Source organism: Tenrec ecaudatus, chromosome 2 (genome assembly GCF_050624435.1).
Source record: "Tenrec ecaudatus isolate mTenEca1 chromosome 2, mTenEca1.hap1, whole genome shotgun sequence".
Classification (NCBI taxonomy): domain Eukaryota; kingdom Metazoa; phylum Chordata; class Mammalia; order Afrosoricida; family Tenrecidae; genus Tenrec; species Tenrec ecaudatus.
The window spans coordinates 217805056-217831977 of NC_134531.1; the positions used below are offsets into that span (position 1 = coordinate 217805056).

Genomic DNA, 26922 nt, shown 5'->3' on the forward strand with positions numbered 1-26922 from the left:
CTTCCTCTGGAGCTGACAGCACGTGAGAACCTTCCCGTGGGGTTTGCACCCTGAATTTAGATGCCTAGCCTGCTAAACTTGGAAAACATAAATGTGCTGGTAAAGCCACCCAGTTGTGGAATTTGTTATGGCAGCACGATATAATAGGACACAAGGATTTTTATCTGGATAGAAAGATAGCACTATCTTTAACATTGAGAGCTAGTACCTGAGTTTAGATGAACTTCTAGTCTTCCAAATAGTAAGAAAATAAATGTTGCCTTGCTAAAGACACATCACAGTTGTGGTATTTGTTACAACAACACTAGATAACAGTACTTGGCTTCCCCACACGCCTTTATCTCCTTGAAGCAGCTGCATGATCAAAAGCATTCTTTACGAAGTGACGACAATGTCTCATGCTCTATGGGTTTGCAAGAACTAAGCCTTTCCTTTATTTCTGAGAATACTCAAGAGACATACACCAATAACTATCGTCTACTTGTCAATTAGAACAGCAAAGATACCATATTTCACAGACCAAATCTGTTTCATAGAGCATACCCAGACCTCCCTGTTTCAACTTCTGATCCAGCAGTTTCTCAAATAGTACACAGATATCTTTCTTTGGGGGAGGGAAGTACGTTGTTCCTGGTGTTCCATTGCTGCCGACTCACGGTCACCCCTTTTCGAGGGAGAACAGCTCCAGAGATTACCCAGATGGACCTTGTGGAAACAGATTCCCAGATGTGTCTCCCTAGGTACCTCTGGGTGGGCTGACGCTGCCACCTTTCAGCTAGTAGTTGAGGGACCAACCTGGGACTCCAGAAAAGGAAGAGGCTCGGGACAAGAGTGGTGATTTGGGGAGGCCAGGTTATAGGGGAAAGAACAGTTCTCGCTTTGCCCACTCTGTGCCACTGCTGTGGTGGCCTCCCCACCCACTGCCATCGAGTCCATCCCCACTCACTGAGACCATATGCAGGATTCCAGAGGCGGTGGGCGCAGACAGCCTCGTCTTGCTCCTCCAAATCAACTGGTGGCTTTGAACCTCTGACTTTGGGGTCAACAGTCTAGAACTTACCCAACAGTGTCAGTAGGGCTTCTTGTGATGACTCGGAAGTGATTTCAAAAGCAGAAAAACAAACAAAGGACATGCTGCAACCTTGTCAGTCCCCAAGGGCCGTGAGTACACCAGCCTGGGACTCACTCACCTCTGCATCCATGAATCTCTCCCGAACCTCTACATAAGACTGCTCTCCTTTCTTTATGCGCGCTTCCAGCTTTGCTTTCTCATTTGCAAGTGAGTTTCTGGAAATATTAGAAAGAAGGAAAACACTTCTTAAAAAATATTCCACCCCGTGAGGTCATAAAGGCTGAAGCCAGGTCAGCTTTGGAATCATGCCCAACACAATGTCTTACATAACATCTGGTAGAGTAACTCCATGCCTACTATGTTACCACACAGCACGCAGACTCACAGGTCTCTTTGCTCTAACCGTGAGCAGAGGAGGAAGGCGCGTATCTGGTAGGAATGCTGGCTGAGAAACAGGTGGGGGCCAGTACTGGTTCACTTCTTTGTAAGGGTGGTGGAGTGCGAGCTGACTGCATGAATACACTTTTAAGAACAGCCCTCTTCCTTCAACCCAGTAATTCTATTTTGAAGCACACTACAAAGAAATAATCCAAAGAAAAAGTAACCTCTACAAAGATGTTCATAGAAATAGTTTTTATAAAAAGCTAAAAAAGTGCAAACGAAAGAAAATGCTCAATCGCGGGGTGGTTAAAAAACAAAGCCACAGGCCAGGATGTGGATGGAAATGTGTATGTAGTTGTTAGTTGCTCTCAAGTCAAACCCAACTCACGGTGACCGCACGTGTACAGAATAGAACTGCTCCATAGGGGCTCCAAGGCTGTGACCTTTCGGAAGCAGATCGCCAAGCCTGTCTTCCGAGGTGCCTCTGGGTGGGTTTGAACCGCCAACCTTTTGGCTAGTAGTTGACCACTTAACTCTATGTGCCACCCAGGGACTCCCTGGAAATGCATACATGGGACAATGTTAAGTGAGAAAAAAACTATACAATTGTTTTAACACTGAATATACTGGTTACCAGTATATGAAAACATATTATTTCCATTATCAAAGGCTGAACGGAAACTTATAGGTTCATAATAAAAATTCTTTAATGAACCTGTATTTTGTAGAGCAACAAGATGAGATAAATTACCATAGTAGAGTAAGACTCTTATTTCAAGTAACACAAAAGAAAAAATTTTTCTTTTTAAAAAAACACACTGTAGTTGCAAGTTAATTTAAGAAAAAATAAAAAGGCGTAATATAGACAATAATAAGTTCAGGATTCTTTTTTATAAGGAGAATGTGACATAAAAGCAGGAACCTCACAAAATTAAAAATTAAAAAAATTTAAAGAAATAGTTAACTTGCCCACATAATTATTTAAAGTTAACAGAAAAGCAGCAATATATTTATATTTATATATCTATAAGCCTGGTGTGCTTGTGCCTATGGTCTTAAAAGTATAGTAAGATATTAAAAATTAATTTAAGCTTAATTTGCCTGATTTCAAGGGACTCATCCAGATGTAATCCATGTTCCTCATCCTTTTCATCATTTTTCTGGGTACACCTATAAAACCATAATCACCAAATTTTAATTAAATTTCAAAGATTGCTTTCAAACATGATCCCACAGTGAATTCCACCCATATCCATGCAAACAAATCTTAAATGCTTTATAAGTTTCTATATTGTGCTTCATTCCTACTATTATCTAATTAGGCAGAGATTTGGGGTCATTTTCTTGGAATATGCATGCAAGTTTCCCTTACACCTGCAGGATGTAGGACCCTTTCTTCCCTCTGGTCACATGCTTACAGTACAACTCAGCCTCTCCCAGCCCTCCTCACGGAGCACGGCTCAAGATGGTTACAACTTGAGACCGCAAACAGGAGCGTTATGGGGACAATCAGCATAACCAGGGGTTCTCATTCAAAATGAAAAATGAAGATAACTTTCTAGTCCTTCAAAGTCCACTTAAGACGCGGACTCTGTTGGCATTTTAAACCAAGGTGTGTAAACCTTTTGATTCTTCAGCAGCAGGGGTCCCTGCACAGGACTGACCCTGTCTCGTCTGCCACACTACCCTGGACTGCCTTTGCAGAGTCATCTAAGAAATTTAAGTTTCCAATTTTAGAAACTCACAAGCAAGCTTAACTGGCATTTTTACCGCTCCTATAAAAGTATCTCCTCCTGCCTTGAAACACCCAGTCGGGGGGGGGGGGGGCTTGATGGATTGTCTGCCTCTTTGGTCTGAGAGGACCAGTCCTGAGCTCCTCATGTGCTATTCACCTCTTAATGGCCACCAAGGGCAATCTCCAGGTCAACATGTCAAAGCAACCGTTCCCTACATCCTTTGTGCTTTTCGAACAAAGTGAGCTACAATGTTCTGGAGATTTTACTTACAAGTTCAAATGTAAAACTCGAGCACCAAAGCATTTGTTTGGAAAGCACAGAGAACATACGAGAAACCCAAGACTTCTCTTTAAATTGCGATGGGGAAAGGCAGAGAGAGGTATTACTAAGTGGAGAAAAAAATCTTAAAATTTTATTCTTCAACATCCATGATTAATTTTTATGCTATCACAGAAAAAAATGTTCTTTTTGATTATATGGAAAATACACAAATATCCCCTGACTTTTTAATAACTGAAGACGATTAGTGGACTTGTTCAGATACTAAGCATCCTCCAGGCGCTACAGTTTTCCTAATTATGTTCATGCAGCTACTTCACTCATAGTCAAAATGGCAGGTCACAGGGAGCGGCTACACTGAGCTTGTGTTGTGTCTTCTCTCATTGCTCTATAGATGGTCAGAAAGTGCTGCAAATGCAATCCTGGCAAGACTCAGAGCTTAAGTCTACTGATCATTTGGTACCGAGAGAGGAAGTCTTTCCTTGAAAGGTGAGTATGTCCCTGAGGCTCCCAATGAACCATTTCTCCTGTTAGTCACGCCTCTGTATAGTCTGCAGCCTTTGCATCTGGGCCCGGGCTGCAACTTGTGTTAAGCAGCAGAATGCGATAGAAGTGATGCTGTGTGTGTTCTGGGGCTGAACCCAAAGAAGGCCTGGCAGTTTCCACACACAGTTGCCTGTGAGTCCATAGCCGCCACAAAAGAAGTCTGACTACCATGGAGAGACCATACAGAGAAAAGTAACATCTGGAGGCCATGTGGAGAGAAACACAGGCTCAGCCAGCCCAGCATCCCAGCTGAGCCCGGCCCCAGCCAACTCGCCAGGTGAACGTGGCCACACGAGCGACCACTGGCAAGACCAGCAGAATTGCTCAGACGACCTGAGCCCAGATTGCAGGATCGTGGGTAAAGAAAACAGTAGTTAATTTTAGCAGCAGATAACTGATACAATTCAGTGAAAGAATCACACAACATATCACTGTTCAGCGGAGAGGGAGTTAGGGATGGGTGATGGAAGATCGTAACACAAACTTGGCCCATGTTGCGATTGAATTGTGTCCCCCGACAATATGTGCTATAAATCTTTACCCCTATTACCTATGGATACAGTCCATTTGGGAATAGGGGTTTTTGTTAATAGGCCATATCAGTATAGGGCATGAGAGATATAAAAGAGCAGATTAAGCACAGAAGCAAGCAAGCACAGATGGGGGAAGAGAGATGCTGCCACATGAACATCTCCAAGGAGCCCAGGAACAGAAGCTGAAAAGAGACAAAGACCTTCCCCCAGAGCCCACAGAGAGAGAAAGCTTTTCCCAACAGCTGGTGCCCTGAATTTGGATTTGTAGCTTCCTAAACTGTGATGAAATAAATGTTTGCTAAAGTTACCCACTTGTGGTAGCTTTGTTACAGTGGCACTAAGAATCTAAGATAGACTTTGGTACTGGGAGTGGGGTGCTGCTCCAACAGTTTCCTAAAGTGTGGAAGCAGTCTTAGAATTGGATAATGACAGACTCTAGCTAGGGGAATTTTGGTGTATTTCATAATAAGGGCCTAGATTGCTTTGAAGAAACTGTTGGTAGAATTATGGACATTCAGGGCAATTCTGCTGAGGGCTCAGAAAGAATTGAGAGCTGTGATGAGAACTTCCATGATCATGCACAGAATGTAGCTAGAAATGTGGATGTCACATGTGCTTCTGGTGAGGCTTTAAAAGGAAACGATGAACATGTGATTGGACACGGGAGGGAAAGTGATGTTTTTTTTTTATGCAGTGGCAAAGAATTTGTCTGAATAATGTTTAAATGTTTGGTGGAAGGCAGAACGTTTAACTGGTTAACATGGGTATTTGGCTGAGGAGATTTCTAAGTAAGATCTTAAATGGGCAGTATGGCTTCTCCTCACTGCTTATAGTAAAATATGGAGGCAAAAGACAACGGACTTAAAAATAACGGTGTACAAACTAAGGACAAATTCCTCAGAAAAACGTTCTCTAAGGGCACAACCCCTCAATCTTTTATTCAAGACTGTGATTATTTAACCATGGTAGCAGAAAGGGGGAGACAATATAAAACGAAAGAAAGGTGCCTGCCTCCTGCAATTCTGCAGGCCAGGAAATGGGCCAACGGAGTGACTTGATTGCAAATATATGTTGTACTCCAAGAGCAGAACTCTTGGAGGGAGAAACCAGGGCAAGCAGGGTTGCCTCCATGTCAAAGGGTGGACCCACCACCACCATTGCAAAGGGTGGGAAAACTGCCTTTCAGGTTACAAAGAGTAAGAACTCCACCACTTTGGTTCCATAGTGTGAGGTTGCCATTTAGGTAGGCCAAGAGGATGGGGCTGTCATCCAAAGCTGAGGGCGTGGGGCTGCCAGACCCAAGGATCTGGAGAACGGGGGCCCCCATGGACGAGGGTTGAGGTCGCCACTCAGATGGATTAGGAGAACTCGGTTCACAAAGCTGATGGAACAGAGTTGCTGTCCCAGTGGGCCTGGAAGGCGGATGGGTTCGTGTCCAGGGCTGATGGGCCTCTACCCAGACTCAGGACACCATGGCCACCATCCAGAGTCTAAACGGCAGGGTCTCCGCCCAGAAGGTCCCAAAGAATAGAGGATTATTGTTAAGGCTGGAGGGCTAATGAAACTTGCTCTGTTGAGTTTTGGACTTGTTTGGTGGCCCTGAGCTTTCTTTCCTTCTCGTTTCTCCCGTTTGTAATGGGAATATCTACTTTGTGGCCCTGGAAGCAGACAACTTGCATTCTAGATTTCACAGGTGCACAGATGGAGAGGTTCTTTTGTCTCAGGATGGAATATGCCCAGAGTCATACTTGATTTAGATGAGTCAGAAGATGACATTTTGGATTTAGAGTTGATGGTGTAATGAGATAAGACTTTTGGGATGATGTGATAGGATGAATGTGTTTCCTAGGTGGGAAAGACATGACTTTGTTTGTTTGTTTGTTTGTTTGTTTTTGAGGGGGTGGGAATTATGTGAAATGTTATGGATTTGTGTGTCCCCAAATTGTAAATCTTAATCCCTACACCTGTGGATGTAATGCCATTTGGAAAAGGGGGCTTCTTTGTCATGTTGATGAGGCCTTAGCAGTGTAAGATATGTTCTAAGACAATGACTTCGGAGTTCTGAAAAGAGCAGAGTCGGCACAGAGAAGCAAGCAAGCACAGATGGGGGAAGACACAGGCTGCCAGGTGCAGATCTCCAGGGAGCCCAGGAACAGAAGCTGAAAAGAGACAGGGAGCTTCCCCAGAGCCCACAGAGAGAGAGCTTCCCTAGAGCCGGTACCCTGAATGCAGACTTCTAGCCTCCTGAACTGTGAGAAAATAAATGTCTGTTTGTTAAAGTCCCACCCCCACCCCACCACCCAATCATGGCACATCTGTTAGAGCAGCACTAGAGAACTAAGACAGTCCACTTGGCACTTACACTCAGGTGCTGTGTGTATTACCAACCCCTCACACTCTGGGACCAAGCTCTTCATAGTTTAAAGACTCGAGATGAAAATCATTATAAGTTAAACTTTCATCACAGACTCGTAGTGCTGGAAAGAACCCTTAACTCTAGGCTACCCTCAGTTCACAGGTAAGGAGAATAAGGGTTGAGGGTAGCATTCTCATTAAGGGGTGGGGTTAGGACTAGAGAGAAGTTACTTCTCTACTGACTCTCAGTCCCATGCTGCCCCCACGTGTATGTCATGTATTTTAAAAACATGGTTGATTAGGAGAGAAAGACGTTTTGAGGTAAGCTAGCCCTCCCACAGATGAGCTTCACGGTGAGACTAAACAGTGTGGGAGTGGCATCAGAAACACTATCTGGGGATTCTCATCGCTTGATATATTTTAAAAGTTAGTATGTATCAAAAATGCTAACCAGAAAAAGAAAGCCTAATAGATTTGCCTTACAACAGCAGTTCTGGCCTTTCCACGGTTACTTACGTTTCACTGGCGACACACAGCCTTTTGACTTTCTTCCTCAGTGCTTTCACTTTTTCCTGGGCCTCCTTTTTCTCCTGTTGCCATTTTCTGTTCTCCTTCTCCATGTTCTGGATGTACCACTCTAATTCCTCCTGTGAGGCCTGCAGACGTTGTAGGAAGCATTGAAATGAATGACAGGGTTTACGAAAAGAACCCGCGCTTGAAAAGCTGAAGGGATAACCACGTGACCGTGCAGGCTATGACAATACCTTCTAAAGCTCGGGATACAAAAATGCCTGGTACATGGGCCATGCCCTCTGCAATCAGGATGGAGAGGAAGGAGTCCCATCGACAAAGAACAGAGGGCATGATAAACTCTCTGGGTTGGGAGCACGCACTGCAACTGAGGCACGTCCAACTCCCAGGGAGCCCATGCTTAAGAATGACTCTCTCCTTCCTTTCAAGTCCCTAAGTCATCAAGTACACTGGTTACAAAGGCATTCAGTGGGCCCACTTCAACTTGTCTAGAAGTATTTACACTTTATGAGTCTATATGCTTCTCTACTCTAGAAGCACACACAATTACTGGGCAAGCCCGTATTACACACACACACACACACACACACACACACACACGCAGACTATGCTATGGCTGGGTAAATAAAGGCATTTGCGTTTGAGATACCTACCAGCATTTCAGGCTTATGACAGAGGAGGAGGAAAGGATGCAGTTTGAGACAATAGTATCTACCTTTCCTCTGGGAGCTGGGTGCAGTGAAGTGAAATTGCTGCATGTGATTCTTCTAGCCACAGTTTTTGTAACTCCCACCAAATGACTGAGTGGGAGCATGCAAATATGGTGGAGAGAAATCTAATGAGGGGATTGGTCAGTTTTGCCATTCTGCTGGGTATAAAGTAAGTCTTCTGAGAAATAGGAACAAACTCTCGGACCATAAACTCATCAGTGGAGCACATCCAAGATCCGTGTCTGGAGAGGTGGCAGCCGCTTCTGTAAAGATTACAGCCTGGGTAACTGAGTGAGGGCAGTTCTATTCTGTCCTAGAGGGTCAATAGGAGTTGGAATTGATTCAAACAGCAATAATTTTGGGGGTGGGTTTGTTTGTTTTTTAATAAGTAGAACAATCTCTATGGTAATATTTCTAATCACTAATTTAAACGGTGATCCAAACCCTATTTTTTTAAAAAACATTGGCTACAACTTAAGTCCTTTCCTGGGTGAGATTTCACTTGTCACCAATGACTTAATGAAATCCCCTGACATTTCATATTTGCCTTAGGGAAATTTAAAATTTCCCTTCTACTGACCAGTTCCCTGGGACCCCAACTTCCCTGTTAGGGTGACTAGTGACTAAGTTACTAAGGACAAGAGTTGAGCTACAACAAAGCACAACTTTCTTCCTTCAAATGGACAGGGCACCTGTAGTCAACCTACACAGTCATGGGAAGTAATGGACAAGTCAAAAGGGACCTTGACTTAGAGGATCTGTCTTCCTCTTCAGCCCTCGGTACAAAGGTTTTCATTGTTTCTGGGAGACAGATGTGCTAACCATTGGTGGTCCTTTAAGATTTCAGTCCTACCACACTGGGAGAGTTGATTTAGGTGGCTTTGAAATGCCCAAATGCTAGGACAACTGTTTTTCAGCAGGAGAGGTTGAACAGCTTGGCCAAGGTTCCTTTAGCATGAGGACCAGTCCTGCTAACACTCTGATGGCCTGAAGCCTCGCTGCTCCTGAATGGGTGAAGTCCTTCCTGTGACTTGGTTCGGTGTCAGAGCTACTCTAGCTACAGAGTCGGACATCCTCTGTAGCTTACGGTAGTTCTATTGCCATGGCCCATGCTGATTCCCTGCCTTGATACTGGCAGCCAGGCCAACTGCGTTTCTTGCCTGCATGGGGCTTCTATTCTGAGCCAGTGACTTTGCCTCAGCTGCCTCCCATTGGCTGGGAGATTATGTGCACCCACAGGACTATGCTGGGGCAGTAAGAATCTACTTGACATTAAGCACCTAGAGAAGTTCAGGTGTCAAAAGGCACAAAATATTACACACTCCACATTTATAGCTCAGGCACTGGAAAGGCTACCTGAGTCCAGCCGCTGTTTGTAATGCAGTCACTAGCTGCCTCATGCCAACCCAGCCAGCCAACATGGACGTGCCTCTGCTGAAAGACAGCAGACTCCTGCGCCCTTCTCTTTCCACACCAGAATAGAAGAGTGAACAGGCTTCTATGCGCAGTCTACTGATCCATCTACACTTCCCAGTGGTCTGTCAGTGCAGAAAGTCTAGTTCTCATACCTCGTTTTCTTAAATTTTTCCCCAACAGAAGTATTTGGGTCCTTTTATTAAGATACATAATTTCAAAAGGCAAAACAAAAATAATGCTAAAGAGGTAAAGAAGATGGAATAAGAAGATAGAAGAAAATAATCAGAAGTAAATGGTTGGGGGCCTAGGCACTCATTAGAAATCGTGTTCAATGGTAGAAAACACAAAGAGGAAATACCATGAGCTATGTAACTCAGCACCCACAAAATGAAAACAGAGCAGCTGCACAGGAGAAGCCCAGACTGCCCGCCATGCGAGGGTGATGTTTTAGGGTCCCATAGAGATGATGCCGCAATACAGACTACACCATTCCTGAACATTCATTATACACTTATTGAATGAAAAAATGGATTAGAGTTTCAACTACAGGTGATTCACAGAATGCACAGTCTGATGCTCTCTGATGGAGGATGATACAGAAAATGAAGACAAGAGAATTCACTCCTCGCAGTCTGAGGCCAAATAGATGCGGCGAACTATCTAATCATTGAGTAAACATCTACAGAGCTGCAGCACTCCGGTCCTAGTCAACTACAACGGAACCCCTCAGCTCAATGCAATAGCTAGCTCACGTTTCCTTAACTAGGCTTTCTTTCTTTAAATGAAAAGTGTCTATTTATGTTTACATTACCACTCACCATTTTTCACTGCTATTTTGGCGACACTTATGCTGTTTACATACACATTCCTATATATACTTTGTAAATACATGAATTTGCATGTACATTGCTGTTAGATGCGCTCTAGCTACTTGTGACTCATAGATTCCCTATGTATACCAGAGGGAAAAGCTGCCTGGCCCTGTGAGAGCCTCACAATCGTCCCTACATTTCAGCCCATTGTTGTAGTCACTGTGTTAATTCACATCACTGAGGAGGGTCTTCCCCTTTTTCACTTACACTTTACTGAGCATGCGTCCTTCTCCAGGGGCTGGTGCCTTTGGAACTTCCCCACCCCACACACATAGGGTGTGAGCAAAAAGTTGACAGACTTTGCCATATTTCTTTTCCTTAATATAGCTTTTTGTACACAAGGATAACTTGGGAATTTCTTAAGTTCTATGTAAAATGAAAAAGTGAAGAAACAGAAAGACTAATTATGTATTGATGAAATTTTTCAAAGATTTATTTACCAAACTTACTTTGTAGATCTACCTACCAAGCCTACCTTCTAGAACTAATCAAACTATCTTTTTTCTTCCATCACTTAAGAAAAAAATTAAAAAGCTAATAAAGGACCATTGGCAAGAGTAGCTGTAGGTATCTAAGAAAGTCCACCACGTGTGTGCCCATCTGTTGTACTGCGGTGACTTTACGTTGCTGTGATGCTGGAAATGATGCCACTGGTATGTCAAGGACCAGCAGAGCCACTCATCCTGGAAAGATGTCAGCAGGATTTCCAGAGTAAGACAAACTAGAAAGAAGAAACAGATGATCCACTTCTGAGGGACCAGTCACAGCCTACCCTAGGAATAGGAGTGAACCATCATCTCATTTGTTGCTGGAAGATGTGTCTCTCTGGTTAGAAGACACTATCCAGACCAGGTGTCCTTAAACTTTTTAAACAGAGGGACAGTTCACTGTCCCTCACACCTGTTGGAGGGCCGGACTGTAGTTTAAAAAAAAAACTATGAACAAATTCCTATGCACACTGCACATATCTTATTTTGAAGTAAAAAAACAAATGGGGTAAAAACACTTGGTGGGCCACATGTGGCCCGTGGGCCATAGTTTGAGGACGTCTGTTCTAGAACAAGGAAGAGCTGCCTCCTTTAAGTAGGATTGACTTTAAGGACGTGAATGGAGCAATGGTTTGGGGACTTTTATTTGCAGATAGGACATGATTCAAAATGAGAATGAATACCATTCATCTACTGACCACTGATCTTTGCAAAGTGAGGAAATATGCGAAATGGGTAAGCGATAGTAGTTCTGGCAAAACAGGATATCCATGCACAGAATAATAAAACAGGCCCGACCTAAAACCACACACAAAAACAAGCTCAAGATGGATCAAAGACCTATGAGTGGAAACCTAGAATTACAAATATCATCAAGAAAATAAAGACAAACTTAGGGCTCCTAAAACGTGTTAAGTGAACAATGAATTTTTCTTAACAGAGGCATGACGGACATTTTGGGTGAGACAATTCTTCCCTGAATCCCATTACCTGCTGAGGTGATTCCAACTCATAGCAATCCTGTTAGACAGAGGAGAGCTGCCCCCAGGGATTCCAAAGCTGTGAACTTCACGGAAGCACACTGCCACACCTTTGTCCCACGGAGCAGCTGGTGGGTCCAACTGCCAACCTTTCAGTCACCAGTCAGGCACTGGGTCTCTGTGCTTGTTCTCTCTGGCCATGTCCTCCTAGTGAGACTCTCTGAGATAGGGGTGACCCCAGAGCAATGGTTAAGCACTTAGTTTCTCACCAGGTTGGTTGCTGGCCAGGGGTCTATGAGTGAAAGGCCTGGGATCTACTCCTCTAAAGATTCCTTATTGTCACTGAGCTGGTTCTGAGCCATAGTGGCCTACAGAATTAAACTCCCCCACGATTGCCAACATCATAATCTCTCTAGAAGTAGACTCCCAGGGAGCAGCTGGTGGTTTGGAACCGGTGACCTTTCTTTTAGTATTCAAGCTCTTAACTACTGAGCCACCAGGACGCCCTCTGTGGAAATTGTAATAGTCAAGGAAACCCTATGAGACAGTTCTCCTCGGTTCCATGGGATCACCGTGAATCCCTACTGACTGCATGAAATTTGAGCCCAACTTCTGACTTCTTCATTTCAGTTGTTTGCCTCTCTTCCTAGTGTCTAGAATGGGGCTGGGGTTCTTCATCTAATATGTCCCAATATGGTAAGTAACTGCAAAACAACAGCTGGTGAGCTCACAACCCTCAGTGATCTACTGAGTTGGAGGAATCAATAAAAGCTACACAGTGTTTGCTACACAGTGTTTTCTCCACAAGGTATTTACGAACATATGAAGCGACCATGGCTATATCTCATTTGTTCTTGTGCAGACACCAACCGAAGGAACTCTGATCGGCAAATTATTTACAGAGGAAACAAGTATCCGTTTTCCATGGGAAGTCTCATAACCTAACATGCCTGTACTTCGGGGATTCATTACCCTTTTGAAAAACAAAATGACTTGAGCATCACTACATGAAACTAGACTCAAAGCCCTACCAAGGTCAAACATTTGAACTCTGTTCCCACAAGGCCTGCCTGGAGGTTCAGGTGCCATAGCCGTCTTAGTCAACGGCCAACGAAGGGCCAGTCAGAGGAGTACTTTATACAGCTGGGACAGGTTTGGCCGGGCAGAATTAAACTTCCCAACAGGAGGCCCACTGTCAATGACTGCCAGCCAAACTGCCGTCATCCAATCAGGTGTGCCTTACAGACTGTGCCACAGTGTTTCCCAGTTCAGACATGCAAGGGTTCATTCTAAACAACACTTGTTTAAATGTATCTCAGTGATCACTGGGTGGCTGTAGAGAGTTCTCTCAGTAAAACAGTCTTGTTAGAGCGACTTCAAATCTAATGGTCCAATCAAAGCAGTGGCTTCTGAGGGGACCTGCTGGGACATTTTGATTCAAGTCAGAAAGCTCAGCTCAGAAGGTGATGGCAACTGTTTTGGGGGATTCCAGAGAGGCCATCCTGATGGAGTTTATCAGGGCTGCCTTAGGAAGAAGCTTGAAGAAAGTGAAACCGGACTGGAGAGAAAAAACCAATCAGAATGTTGCACTGAGGAATTTTCTTCCACCTCAACTACGTATCATTTATTCTTCGAGGGTAGCAGGGCTGTCCGATGAGAATTTTGTTGGGAAACCTTACTCCAGCCATCCTGCAGCCCTGGTCTTGCTGCCTTCACATTTCCTTCTGTTACCAAAATGCAAAGGACATTGAAAACGAACACAACTTGAGTCCCTTGAGGATGGCAAAACTGCCGTTTCGATGCGGGGTGGATGGAATGGAAACGCCACCTTCAGAAGCACACAGACCAGATGGAGGCTCCGCGGGGAAACCACAGGGTCACACTTTGATACTTTGTGTTCAAGACAGGGTTCTGTGAGGTGGTAGCAATACTTTTTGACTTACCCTTGTACGTAAATGACGATCGATCTTAGCTAATGGAACTCAAGTTCAGGAGAAGCAAGCGAAGCACCTGGCGACTGCAGTTCTAGTGTGCCTAAGCTCCGTGCGTTATCCTTACCCTACTTCTCGGGCTGAGATGAAGATCACGATGAACACAACAGGCACAACACGAGCAGCCAGCGCTTACCGAGCTCGGACCATGCGGCAGGCGGTTCTAATACGTCATGAGTGTTAATTTAGTTCATCCTTATCTTGCAAAATGAACAACTACAGCCCCCAAGTTTTTCAGGTAAGAAATTAAAGCACAGAAAAGTTAACGAACTTGCCCAGGACTGGAACTAATCTGAGAACCCAGGGAGAACTTAGACTCATACTCTGGATCACTCTCAAGATCCGGAATTTTAACGAGGCACTTGGCTACCATAAAGGAATGTTAGTTAGCCAAGCATTCTGAGATACAGGTGAATGAAAAGCCAGATTTACAGCCCATTAGCTTTCTGACAAAGCCATCTGCAGAGGCTCTCAAACATTGCAAAACTTTCAATCACTTCAGCATATCACAGAGAAACTTGAAATAGGTTAATACGGACCCCAAACCCTCTTTGGTTAGCCAAAAATACAGAAACTCAGCTCAATGAAGCCTATGCAAGCCCAGTTATGTTTCAATCCTCCTAATTGGGCACAGTGAGAAAGGGGTTTCAGACAAGATTACCTGGTTTTGTTCTGCATTCTTTTCCAGCTGTTCCTCCAGGTCTTTGATATCTGCCAAGCCCTTGAATCTTGTCTGTTCGTACTTCTCATATGCATGCTCAAGCATCTCTTGCAGTTTCCTGTATTCCTTTTCCATCTTTGAAATATCTCCCTTAAAGTAAATTACAAACGCATCTATTAAAAAGCTAAACTTGCTTCTTTCTGATCTTGTTCTGAATGCTCTTAAAATAAAGAAGAATAAAAGGCAGATGAAAACTTACAAGAGAAATGTCACAATAGTCCAAGAACTAAAACCCCCTCAGCATTGGTCAGCAAAGGCAGTTGTCGCTTAGTTATTAATTTTACTGGAAATCAATATCTACTACCGTTTATGCTGTAATCGAGTTAACTGCAACTTCTGCACATGTACTGGTTTTACAAGGGCTCGGTAAGTATTAGGCCAACAGTCTGATTTGCATACTGCTCTCCACCATTAACATTGAGAATGGCTTATGAGGCTTAAAAATGCATATGATGCGTGTGCCATATCAAGTAATAGATCAACTTTGGCCCTAATTTTAAGTGTTTCCAATGGAAAGTAGCTGATTATTTCAAAAAGACAAGTTAAAATTTGATCAGCGAGTTTTTTTTCAGTGATATGAGGGGGCTTCAGAAGGTTTGTGGAGAAATTCTATTCCCTTTTCATTCCATTTTCTCTTGAACTTTCTGAAACCCGCTCATCTAACTGCCTCATGGACCAGCTTTACAAACAAACACACCCCAAACAGCAGCCACACAGTTTCACACTGTTCAGACCAGGAGCAATCACACTTGTGTCTCAGGAGGATGGTTTCGATACTTGCAACGCCTGCAGCTGCAGTGACTGTCTTACCCAGTGATGAGGGGCCTGGGGAGCCAGGCCACGGAACGCTATATCCACCCCAGTGGCACAAACCCGGTCCACTTTCGACATCTCCTCTGCCTCTCCAACACCAGGGCTTCTTCCACTTTTCTTAACAAGCAAGTTGAAATGCAGGCAAGCGAGTATTTGAGACTCTGTGGATTATCAGTCGGAGAACTGTGAACTCTGGTCAAGATGACCACTCACACCAGTTTGCCTTGCAGAGCTGTAGTTCACGCCTGCCCGAACTAGCACCCGGGTGCGATGAAGAGTCCCTGTCTAAGGGGCTACATTAACTGGTCAAAACTCACGGTGACCCATTAGAAAAACCTTATGGTTTAAGATCTGAGTTGGTTCTATTTCCAGTCTCAATCCTACAAAAGAATCACAATGAACAGCCACCTAGAGTTAGGCATTCATGTACAGGCCCCTACACCAGCAGAGAGAGATAGAAAGTTAAAGATCATCTTCATATTACTACATTTAAAGTTCACAGCAATTCTGGGAGAGGTAGTATCCCCCTTTTTATAGTTCAGGAAATAGAGGGCTCTGAGAAGTGAGTAGTCTTCTCGAAGGCCCGGCAATCAGCTGGGCCCTGAAGCCCAGAGCTAATTTGAGGAGGGGGTTTGGTGATTTCTAAAGAAGATATCTATCTGAGGGTCAAAAATACGGCCTTGGTCAACATGACATGTAACTGCTTTCAAGAACTTGGCGTTAGTCATTCTAGCTCAGTATAGATGCTTTAAACACAGAAAGACAAGCATGTTCACTTTGGTACTCTATAAAAATGGAAAGTTGGCACAATCTTAATGCTGAATGATAAGAAACTAGTCAACTAGTGTACATTCATACAAAGGGGTATCAAGTATTCATTAAAAGGGATGTTATAAATTTTGACGAACTGACAGAAAAAAGTCTGTAATGTACAAAATAAACATGACAATTTTCAAAGACAATGTGTATGGTATGGGTGAATCACACACATAAAAATCATGGCTTCTTTACATGTAAATGTTAAAGACAGACCTGGGAAGATGGACATAGATATTTTCAGGGGCTCTGCATCATTTTTAAAACTGGTTAAGACTATACAGCTATTTTCACATATAGTAGTAGCTGGCAATGCAAAGTTCTAAGCCACTGCTTCTCCTTTAACTATACATCTAATCTTGAAAAACAGTCCACATTAGTAATGACAGAACCGTCACATTTTTAAATGACAGCATTTCACTTCGTGGCTGTGTCATAATCTAACTAGTGCATATGGCTGAACATTTAGGTTTTCCTTAAATTTTTGCTGTTCTAAATGTGACTAAGATAAATATCTAAATATTCTTAGTCCACTGATCTCTATCTTCATACACAAGACTTCAAAAAGTTTGTGGAAAAATTCCAATATCTATTAATTCCATTTTCCCACAAACTTTTGGAAGCCTCCTTGAATGGTGTAACTTCCATTCTTGTTCCAAAATTATATTTTTTATATTTCATATTCTGATCAATGTTAAATGACTTTTTAAAATTTAAAGTGGAGTTGAGCATCTTTTAATATGTTCAAAATCAATCATACCTCTGTTATTATATGGATGGTCGCTTCATACTCATTCCCAAATTTTTGCTAAGACAATAATCTTTTTCTTACTAATTTATAGAGACTTTGCACATATTCTAAGTAAATTAGCCCTCTACCTGTCCTATGTGATGTATCATTTTTCCAATTGGTTACTTGTATTTTGGTGCTTGTTTGTGTTGTTCATATATACTTATACACACACACACACACACATGCACATATACATGCTATGCCTCTGTATAACATACTATACATGAGTATATAAATACACACATTTGTGCCATGCAGTTTACCACAAAACATTGTCTTTCAATATGCTTCATAACAGACTCTTGTTTGTGTAGGACAGTTCTCTTTATTGTGTATCTAATCACCTTTTCAAATTTTATTGTATAGGTTTTTCAAGTGACTAATTTGGATTTTCCAGGTGTATATCTCAGCCTCTGCTAATTAATGATACTTGTACATCTTTCTTTTCCATCTAATTTCTCTCTTATTTAACTTTTATTACTGATGATGTTGTCATTTTTTAGCAAGATGACAGCTTTTGGCTGAAGAGAAAAAGATATTCACAGGTTGAAAAGTATTTATTTACTGTCGTTTTCATATGAGATTTAGTCAAGAAAGGACATTGAATTTATTCCAATGCCTTCTCAGCAATTGAGTCGTTAAATAATTTTTGTCTTAAAATGTATTACCCGTGACATTACATTAATAGTTTCCCATCGAACCCACCTTAAGCTGGTGACGGTCTTTATAAAAGTTTTCTGTAGTGCTCGTGTGAATAAGCTCTTATTTATAATTTGTAAATGAAGACATGCTTAATATATTATACAAGGAAATAAATACACTAGAAAACACTGACCTCCCCCCCACCCCGCTGCCTCCCCAAATCTCAACAATATAAATAAAACCACTTTTCTTTTTCTGTTCTTAAGCTTATTCCATGATGACTTAGGGTTTAGTTGACTCCAAAATAGTTGTGGTTCATTACCTAGGTTTTATTAATGGAAATGAAACCTTTGAACAGTTTATTGCAATTCAGACTTACCAGCTGAGCCTCATAACCCTCATAAGGGTCAGTGTTGACCTCCTGGTCTATCATAACCCTGGGCACCTGAGGAAGGAAGCAAACACTTAGCAAAAGCACACATCTCTGATAAACTGTTTTCATACAACACATTCTTCGCTTCATAACATTTTAAACCGTGTCTACAAGTTTTCAAGGTGTCTGGTGTCCCTCGGTTAATGGAAGCAGTGTCCCGTGCCTTCCGCAAAGATCGGTAGTGGGGAAAAGAGGTCACTTGGACCCAGTACACCTGAAAGTGGTTCGGGTTCACTAATTCTTCACAGGCTTTTCCAAAGCTTGCAGGGCAGCAAACAATAATGAGGAAGAGGGCAAACCACTAAGGGTTTAATGCATCAGGCCCTGTAAAGGTCAAACAGAGGAGCATCTCCTTATTGGGATGCCTGGCAGGAAGAAGACTTCACGTGTTTTCACCATTGGCTGGACTCTCCAACCACCCTCACTCCCCCTGGCTTGGTAGGAGACATGCGCATGTGTAGCCAAGACTCCTCCCTTTCTCAGGTGCTGATGGCCTGCACAGAGGCCCATTCCCCCGCCCTCATCTCCTCTGCCAGCAGCCCCCCCCCACACACACACACACACTGCTGTTAGGGTGGGGATGTGTGTGATGTGGGTGCACTGCTAGGTCAGGTCCTTTTCTACAGCGTGAAGTCACGTCCTCCTGCCTCACCTCTGTTAGTGGCCTAGATAGCGCTTTAGCTCCACCTGCTGCCTCTTCTCTCAGTGGGTGGGGAGAAGAGAATTGCGGATACAACCCCATGCCTCTTCCAGACAAAGCCACCTGTCGCACCCCTTGAAAGGGTTCACACTTGTAAACATTTTCAGTCAAAAGGTTTAGTAACTGTTACAAAGCTACCAACTGTTAAGGGCACTGGTGAATCGAGCGGCAATGAAAGAGGACAAGGAACGTTTAACTGGAGTACGGAGCAAACATCAACGGCTTGCCCTCTTACCTGTATGGCAGCCTTCTGTGTAGGTAGAAAAGCCGTGGCTCCACTGGTCTCGATTCTGTTTTCTCCCTCCTGCTTGACAAACGTTTCACGGAGGCTATTTCTGCTAGACTCGCTGAGGCCTGTAGTAGCAACACCTAAGCTACAGAATGACTTCACTGGGGTCTGCTGGCGACCATTCACCTGGGGGCCCTCAAAACCAGCCGCAGCATTTGGATTTGGCTCACTAAAACTTACGAAAGGCTGCAGGAATGGGATTCCCTGTTGCAACTCATACTCTGAAAAGCTTGTCAGAGGTGTGTACACGCCAGCATACGGGGGCACACTTGACAGCTCATTGATGTACACTGGCGGTGTCTGTGTGATGTCATACCCCTGATAAGAAAGGTATGTGCAGTAGCCCGAGGCTGCGGGGGGCTGGGTCCAGTAGGCTGGACTCACATTCTGGGACACTGGTACCAGAGACTGAGAGGAGGCTGGCATGTGAACGGCAACCTCAGAACCTGACTCGGGAGAGTCGGGAGCGATCCATTTGGCATACCCATTTTCAGAAACTGGCCTGGGAAAATCCCCTGACTCCAGCTTGGGCCCCTCAGCTTGGCCTGCACAAGCCGAATCAGCAGATGCTGCGGGAGCGGTCACTGCATCCTCGTTAGCAGGTGATGAAGATGGATCTGACTCGGGGGTCACTTCCTTAGCTTCTGAGCTCAGAGATAAGAAAAATGGTAAATACAGTTCATCTTCTATGTTTACAAGGTCGTCTACTTCTTCCTTAATTCTCTTCTTTCCCTTTCTCCTGAACCGTGTTGGGGCTTTCCTCAGCGCAATGCAGTTGTCAATCACGACGAAACGAGGACATCTCAGAAGAAACTGCTTCAGGCCCCCTGCCTTTTGTACTATCTGCCGAGTTTCTTCTGGGAAAAATCGATATTCGTTGGAGAATACCTTATCGCTGATGTCCAAGGGGCCATTGTCCTCCAAGTACTCAGAGAAGTAACTGGGAAAACAAAAGTATTTGGAGGAGTCATTACAGGAAGTGCTAGGTAGGTAAAACAGGAACCAGTGTCCACTGGGCATGCTCAGAGGTTTGGCTCCGAGACAGGCAGGGGCGGTGCACCTAGGTGGGCGGTACACCTGGATTGACCCCATCTAGGCCAGGTGAATTTAATTCAGCCAATGGGGTCAACCAGTACCGTTGACCACGCCCCCCAGCGGAGAGTCTGAAAAAGCCAGACTCAGGGAGCCAGAGGCCACCTTCTCCAAACTGCTCCTAAGAGTATTTATACATATTTGTAAGACCTGCTTATTCTCCCAAAGCAAATTTCACTGCTCACTGATTTTAACTTCTCAAGAAACATATTGTGTACTAGGATTAAATAACCAAGTCGGGCAAACGACACCTACTGATAGTGTGAACAAAATTTTACCTACCCCTTAGAAAATAATCCTTGCAACGAATGTACAAATGTGCTTCACACAATTGATGTATGTATGGATTGTGACAAGAGTTGTATGAGCCTCCAATGATTAAAAAAAAAGAACGTTAAAAATATTTTTTAAGGAAAAGCACAAAAGGAGATTAAAAAGCTAAGCATATCTTTTAAACTCGCAGCAGCATCCATATAAAACAGCTGTCATTACAACAACTATTGTCTAAGTGACAGCATGTTGAACAACTTACTCATACAGAGTCAATTTTGACTTTGAGCTCGTTTCCGTCTTCTTGTTCTGGTCAGTGTACTCTCTAGTTTGCTGATTTTGCAGTTGCTGTTTCTTACGGTAGTAAGCTTCGAATTCTTCTACGTCTTTCCGAAGATGCCTCGAGCCCGAATTGCCTCTGTCATTGAAAATCATCACTTGGTGAACAATTAAATTTGGGGTAAACTGGAAGAATACTTAGGGGGAAAAAACAAGCCACAGATGGCAACTATCATCCAACATTATGTTGGAAAAACACAACACAAAAACTTACTATACAACTTAAGGCAAAAGAAATTATACCTGATAGTCTGAGTAGGAACCTGTAATTAACGACTCATTGTACCCAGAGCAATTAAAAAAGAAACCCTGTGGAATTGGTTGGAACAGTTATAACTTATTACAGGGTTGAAGAGAAAAACATAAGATTTTATTGGAATTGCTATTAATTTAAGTTAAAGTAAGATCGAGACTGGTCAAAGGTGCTCCATAAGAAGACTTTTTAAAAAAAGATACAAATCAGCTTCTACCACTCTGAAAAGAGGTGGTAGCTTGAGGGCCCGCTTTAAAATCGCACTGCCGCTCTTCAACAAATGGAGCTGGCAAAACTGGGTCTCCAGCTGCAGAAGAATGGAGCAGGACCCATGCCGCCCCCATGCACAAAACCAAGCTCAAGATGGACCAAAGAGCTAAATGGGAATCCCAGAGCTATAAAGATTATCAAAGAGGAAATAGGGAGATGCTTAACAGGGCACAAACACACATGATGGAGGAATAGCACACAGTAAAAGACAAAATTGATTATTAGTATCTACTAAAAATAAGACTCGTGTACCAAAAGATTTCATCAAACGCATAAAAAAAGAGCCCACGAACTGGGAGAAAACCATTAGGAATGCCACAACAAGAAGTCATCTCTAAATCCATAGAAAATTGGAACACCTTAATCAGAGCAAATAATCCAATTAAAAAGTGGACCAAAAATGTGATAGAGGTAGAGAAAAAGCATTTTGTTTTGGTCCATAAAGGATATGAAACAAAAATAAAATTAAAAACTCACTGTTCTATTTGTTTCTTGAAAACTCATTTCAACCACCAGTGAAAATCACTAATATCTAAGGTTAAACTATAGCATCATTTACAGTCTCCTCTCACCTATGACAGCAAATATGCTAGGAATTATCAGCACAATATTCTCTCTTTCTCTTCATTGGATAACTTAAAATCTTTTCTGAAAAAAACAAACAAAACTTTTCTGGACAATTTGTTAGCATTTCCCCCTAGCTCCCTGCACACAGTAAGTTCTCAAGATATACTTACTGATTGAGTTTCACTGGCCTTATGGCTTTAGAACTTTCTGTATGAATACTTAATGCCTATAAACCATGTTATAAATTCAACCAAGATGGCCACATCAAGTTGTCCACTCATTCTATTAAAACTCTTGAGGTTAAATGATACAAAAATTTTAAAACTGTACTCACTTTTTGTTGACCCTTGAAGCAGTCTGACTTTTAAGACATGTCTTTATTGAAGGTAATCCAGACCCGACCAACATAGGCTGGTTTAAAAGATACAAAAGTGACAATGATTGTCTACTTTAAAACTCAAAAACCAAACTCAGAGGCATCCAGTTGGTTCCAAGCCATAGCAACACTCTAAGTGATGCTGCCCCTGGGGGGGGGGTTCCCCAGAAAATTTAAATCTTTGGGGGAGTAGAGAGCCTCATCTTTCTCCCAAGGAGCTGTTGGTGGCTTCAAACTGCTGACCTTTCACTTAGCAGCTTAATCTATAACCTCCTCCAACACTGTGTCAATTTGAATAGAAACACAAAATAATAGAGTCCTAGCAATCAATTGCTGTTGCTGCTGTTGTATACCAATGTCAACAACCAGTAAATAGATCCAAGTGAACATTGAGGGTGGCATACAATGTTCTAACAACAATGTAGATGTCCCTCAGACGGAATTCCCACATCAGCTAAACTAAAGACATATAGTCAAGAATGAAATTAAGCTTTTGTTGGGATTGACCTGCTCATTCCCCTATTGCCCACCTGTCACCCATAGACAAAAGCCATGAAGAAGCCTCTCACCCCTGGCAAGAAACTTAAAAAACAAGGTCCTAGTTATCTCAAAGGCTTGGTGGGAAGAAGAAAAGGGATTGATCAATTTCAAGAGTCTGGTATGGCCATTATTATTCATCATTTTATTTTAAATAGTTTAGCTGATAATCATTTGAATAGAAATAATTCCGACAAAAGCTTTTTGAATAGTAGAAACTATTACCTCCCTGTAAAAATGCATTTGGGGAATAATAATAACAGTCAGTTTGGTTACCATCCAGTCAATTCTAACCCATGTGCTCCAGAGAAGAAAAGCACACTGACATTAGTAGTTCTGAGAGCAGGCATCACTTTTACTCCTTAACACAGAGGAGAACAGTAGACACAGCAAAAGCAAGTACGCGGGCCAGTTAGCAACGGGAGAACCAAAATATGTGCCCAAGTTGGCCTGGGGCCAAAGCTTCTCTGGCCACTCTGCGCTGTGGCCACCCAAACGGAATCCACATTGTGGCAGTGCTTTCACAGGGAAATCTAGCCAATAAAAGATAAGCTTCCTCCACGAGTTACTTTTATATAAATCGTAAATTCCCTTAAATTGTAAAAAAGTCTAAATATTTTTACATTAAGGCCTAGAAATTCTTTCTCTACAGAACACTTTAGCAAGACAGCCCAAGAATTGGTATGTTCAAATTTACATAGCCAATTAATTTTCTGGGGAGTTGGGATAAGAATTAATATAGAAAATATTCCATACCTTTAGATCTTTTGGTTTCTTTTTCTTCCCTTTGTTTCTCACCTTTGCAGGAGGTGCGTACTAAAAAAATGGAGAGAAAAAAAAACAATGAAAATTCAAACAGCAACATTTTGGAGCTCAGTATAATGAGACCATACTAATTTTCACAGACTAGTCATAAGTTAGATGTACATGAAATATCTAACAAGAATAGCATTATAATGTATATTTCAGCCCAGGTGATACAATTTATAATTGAAGAAAATGACTAATGATATTTAATGTTACAACTCAAATTTAACTGTGTCAACAGTTAAAACTCATTCTTAACAGGGTCTGAGTTCAAGTAATCAAACATACTTTTAGAGTAATTCTGCTTACATCCTCATGGCAATGTTACAGTATTATTTTTATTAGGTATTCCGTGACTGGCTGGGCCCCAGGGCAGGAATCATGAATTGAGAAGATCCATTGCCCTTCTTCCAGTCTGTGCCAACTGTGCTCCATACTTCAGGGGAAATATTTGGTAAAGCAGATGAATACAAAATTTCAATGGAGATGACTTAATCCCCAAAATCAGCAAACTAGGGTTTTTCCCTTTGAAACCTGCCTTTCTTTTCTTGATTGAGTCACTTTTCTAAAAGGAAGAAAGGGGAAAATGCAACTACAACCAGCAGAGAAAAACCCATCTGGGATGGTTTTAACTTCAACTCACTTTGGAATCACTCAAAACAAGGTCTCTTTGTTTTCCTTACAGAGCAAAACACTAGCATTTTCATCACTGAAGATCACCCTTCATTTGTCCACCAGGAGATGGCTCAAGATGCCTCCTTTTCTGTTTCTAACATTAACATTTATCAATTATGAGTATTGATAACTGGACGGTGTTCTGGCTTAAGCTTCAGAGTTGGTCCATTACCATGCCAATCCCAAGAAGAAGACTGGGATTGCATTTCCTCATTTATTATTTATTTTTAAATTTTAATAAATCATTTTATTGGGGGCTCTTACAGTTCTTATAACAATCCATATATCAATTGTATCAAGCACATTTGTACATATGTTGCCATCAACATTTCCAAAACATTTTCTTTCTACTTGAGCCCTTGGTATCAGCTCCCCTCTGGCCCCCCTTGTGAACCCTTGATAATTTATAAATTATTTTTATTGTCATATTTTACACTGTCCACTGCCTCCCTTCAACCATGTTTCTGTTGTTTGTCACTCTGGAGCTGGTGTGTGTGTGTGTGTGGGGGGGTGTTATACGTCGATCATCGCAATTGATTCCCCACTCCACCTTCCCCCTACCCTCATAGTATTACTACTTTCATTATTGGTCCTGAGGGGTTTATCTGTCCTGGATTCTGTGTGTGGGAAGCTCTTATCTGTACCCGTGTACATGCTCTGGTCTAACCAGATTTGTAAGGTAGAACTGGGGTCAGGAATAGTGGGGGACTTGGGAGTGCATTAAAGAACTAGAGGAAAGTTGTGTGTTCATGTCGGTGCTATACTGCACCCTGGCTGGCTTGTACCTTCCTTGGGACCCTTCTGTGAAGGGATGTCCAATTGTCTACAGATGGGCATTGGGTCTCCACTCCAACCCCCCTCATTTGCATCGAAATGGCTGTTTGGTTTGGGTCTTCTGCTGCCTAAGACCAGATCCTGTCGACACCTCATGTTCACAAAGGCTGCTGTGCTTCTTCCATGTGGGCTTTGTTGCTTCCCTGCTCGATGGCCGCTTGTTTAACTTCAAGCCTCCACTTCCTAATTTAAGCAGTATCTAGGAACTGTCCAAATTTGTCCTGGAACGTGACGTCGACAAGGACTTGTGTGGGTCCTCCTCGCTGCCCTTAGCATTTAACATAGCACTTGAATTGAGCAGATCGCTTACCTGGTCGTCATTATGGTCCTGTTTCCTTAGCACAGTGCAGCTGCTGTCTGTAGGATGATAACGAAGATTTTATGAGGATACTAAGTACCTGCTTGGCCATACAATTTAGAGCCTTTAAGAAAACTAACAGAATACATTCTACTCTTTAGTTGGCATTGACACAGCTTAATTCAGAAATCAAGAAGGAATGGGAGGGTGGGTAACTAAGTGGGAAAACAACCACAGGCAACCACAAAAATGCAATCCAATTAGCATGATGTGGACATCATCTCGGTGTCACACTCTATGCCAAGGTGCTGGGAATATGGAGACACATCAAACTGACTGAAGATAACCATGCGAACAATTACAACCCTGAGTGTTGTACATGCCAAGGTAGAAAAACGGTGGAAAAGAAGATGGAGCAATAGTTTCCAAGGGGAAGGAATTCCAAGAAGGAATCCGGGAAGACTCTGGGTGGGTGAGAACATTTGTTCAACCTGAAATGAGCAGGCAAAGGAGGGGGCTGGGTCTGAAGGAACTGCATGAGCAAAGGCAGGAAGAGGTAGTGTGTAACCTAAAGGGCAGATGGGAAAGAGTGACAGTGAACCTGGAGAGATATGTGAATTCACTGTGTAGGCAAAACTAAGCAGCTATTTCCCCAACAGAGTAGTTAGAGGATCTGACAGATGGTCTACAGAAACAACTTATAGTTGCAATAGAGGAGAAAGATTTGGAGGGGGAAGGTCTAAAGGCCTGGCAACCATCTGAGGGCAACTGCAATAGTCTAACCATGGAGATAAATTAGGTTCTATCCAACCCTGGTGGAAGAAGCAGACAATCTCTATCCCAAGATTATGTAATTGGTGGTCGTTGGACTTTGGGTGAATTTGGACCTGTTTCTCTGAAAGTGACCAATGGATGTCGACCAGGGACCAATCTATCGTTGCTGTTTCCATGCTCTCTCTGCCTTTATGTGAGTGTGCAAGCACAGTTCTGTGCTCTTAAAGGAGCAGTACTAAAAGTACTGCCCTGTCTCCAATCCGCACATGCGTGACTAGGGTCCGGTTGCCTCTATTTTGAAAATGTACACGTTAACACATCATGTATTGGAGTCCGATAAGTAGTTCAACACCTGTATAAAGTCTTTTGCTCCACTTTGCTTTACCATGGACTAAAATAACATTACTATCAGTAGAGGTGCCTTAAGCCCATATACCAGGAAGATTGCTGAGGTGCTACAATAAAATGACAGTGATGTCTCCAGAAGAGAACCAGAGACTTACAGAAACAATAGTTATCTGAATGGATAGCCTCAATATAAGCATAATTAGTTCCAATGACATGACCCTGCCTGGTACTCATCCTCGTGAGATCAATGAAGTCATGGGGTGCCGAGCAAAGTCTGGTGAGGAAATTAGATGGTGCTGGGCTAGCATGAGAAATAGTACTGGGGGTCTTACAGGCTTGTCTCAAAACAAGCAGCCATCTAAGTGAGGAGTCAGCTAAGTCCACA

General features: G+C 42.8%; 1 protein-coding gene across 6 annotated transcripts in view; it reads right to left on the bottom strand.

The window, feature by feature from the left end:
- TTC3 (tetratricopeptide repeat domain 3) overlaps positions 1-26922 on the bottom strand; it is a 132393-nt gene that overhangs the window by 16161 nt on the left and 89310 nt on the right. For 5 of the 6 annotated variants that reach the window (XM_075542302.1, XM_075542304.1, XM_075542299.1 and 2 more), the window contains 10 exons: positions 25428-25474; positions 23558-23617; positions 22223-22299; positions 20722-20877; positions 19044-20037; positions 18055-18120; positions 14552-14701; positions 7419-7558; positions 2555-2623; positions 1191-1287 (listed from right to left, as the gene is read on the bottom strand). In XM_075542302.1, coding sequence (XP_075398417.1) covers positions 1191-1287; positions 2555-2623; positions 7419-7558; positions 14552-14701; positions 18055-18120; positions 19044-20037; positions 20722-20877; positions 22223-22299; positions 23558-23617; positions 25428-25474 — 1856 coding nt within the window. The remainder of the gene's footprint in view (positions 1-1190; positions 1288-2554; positions 2624-7418; positions 7559-14551; positions 14702-18054; positions 18121-19043; positions 20038-20721; positions 20878-22222; positions 22300-23557; positions 23618-25427; positions 25475-26922) is intronic. The other variant, XM_075542303.1, reaches the window with a different exon arrangement.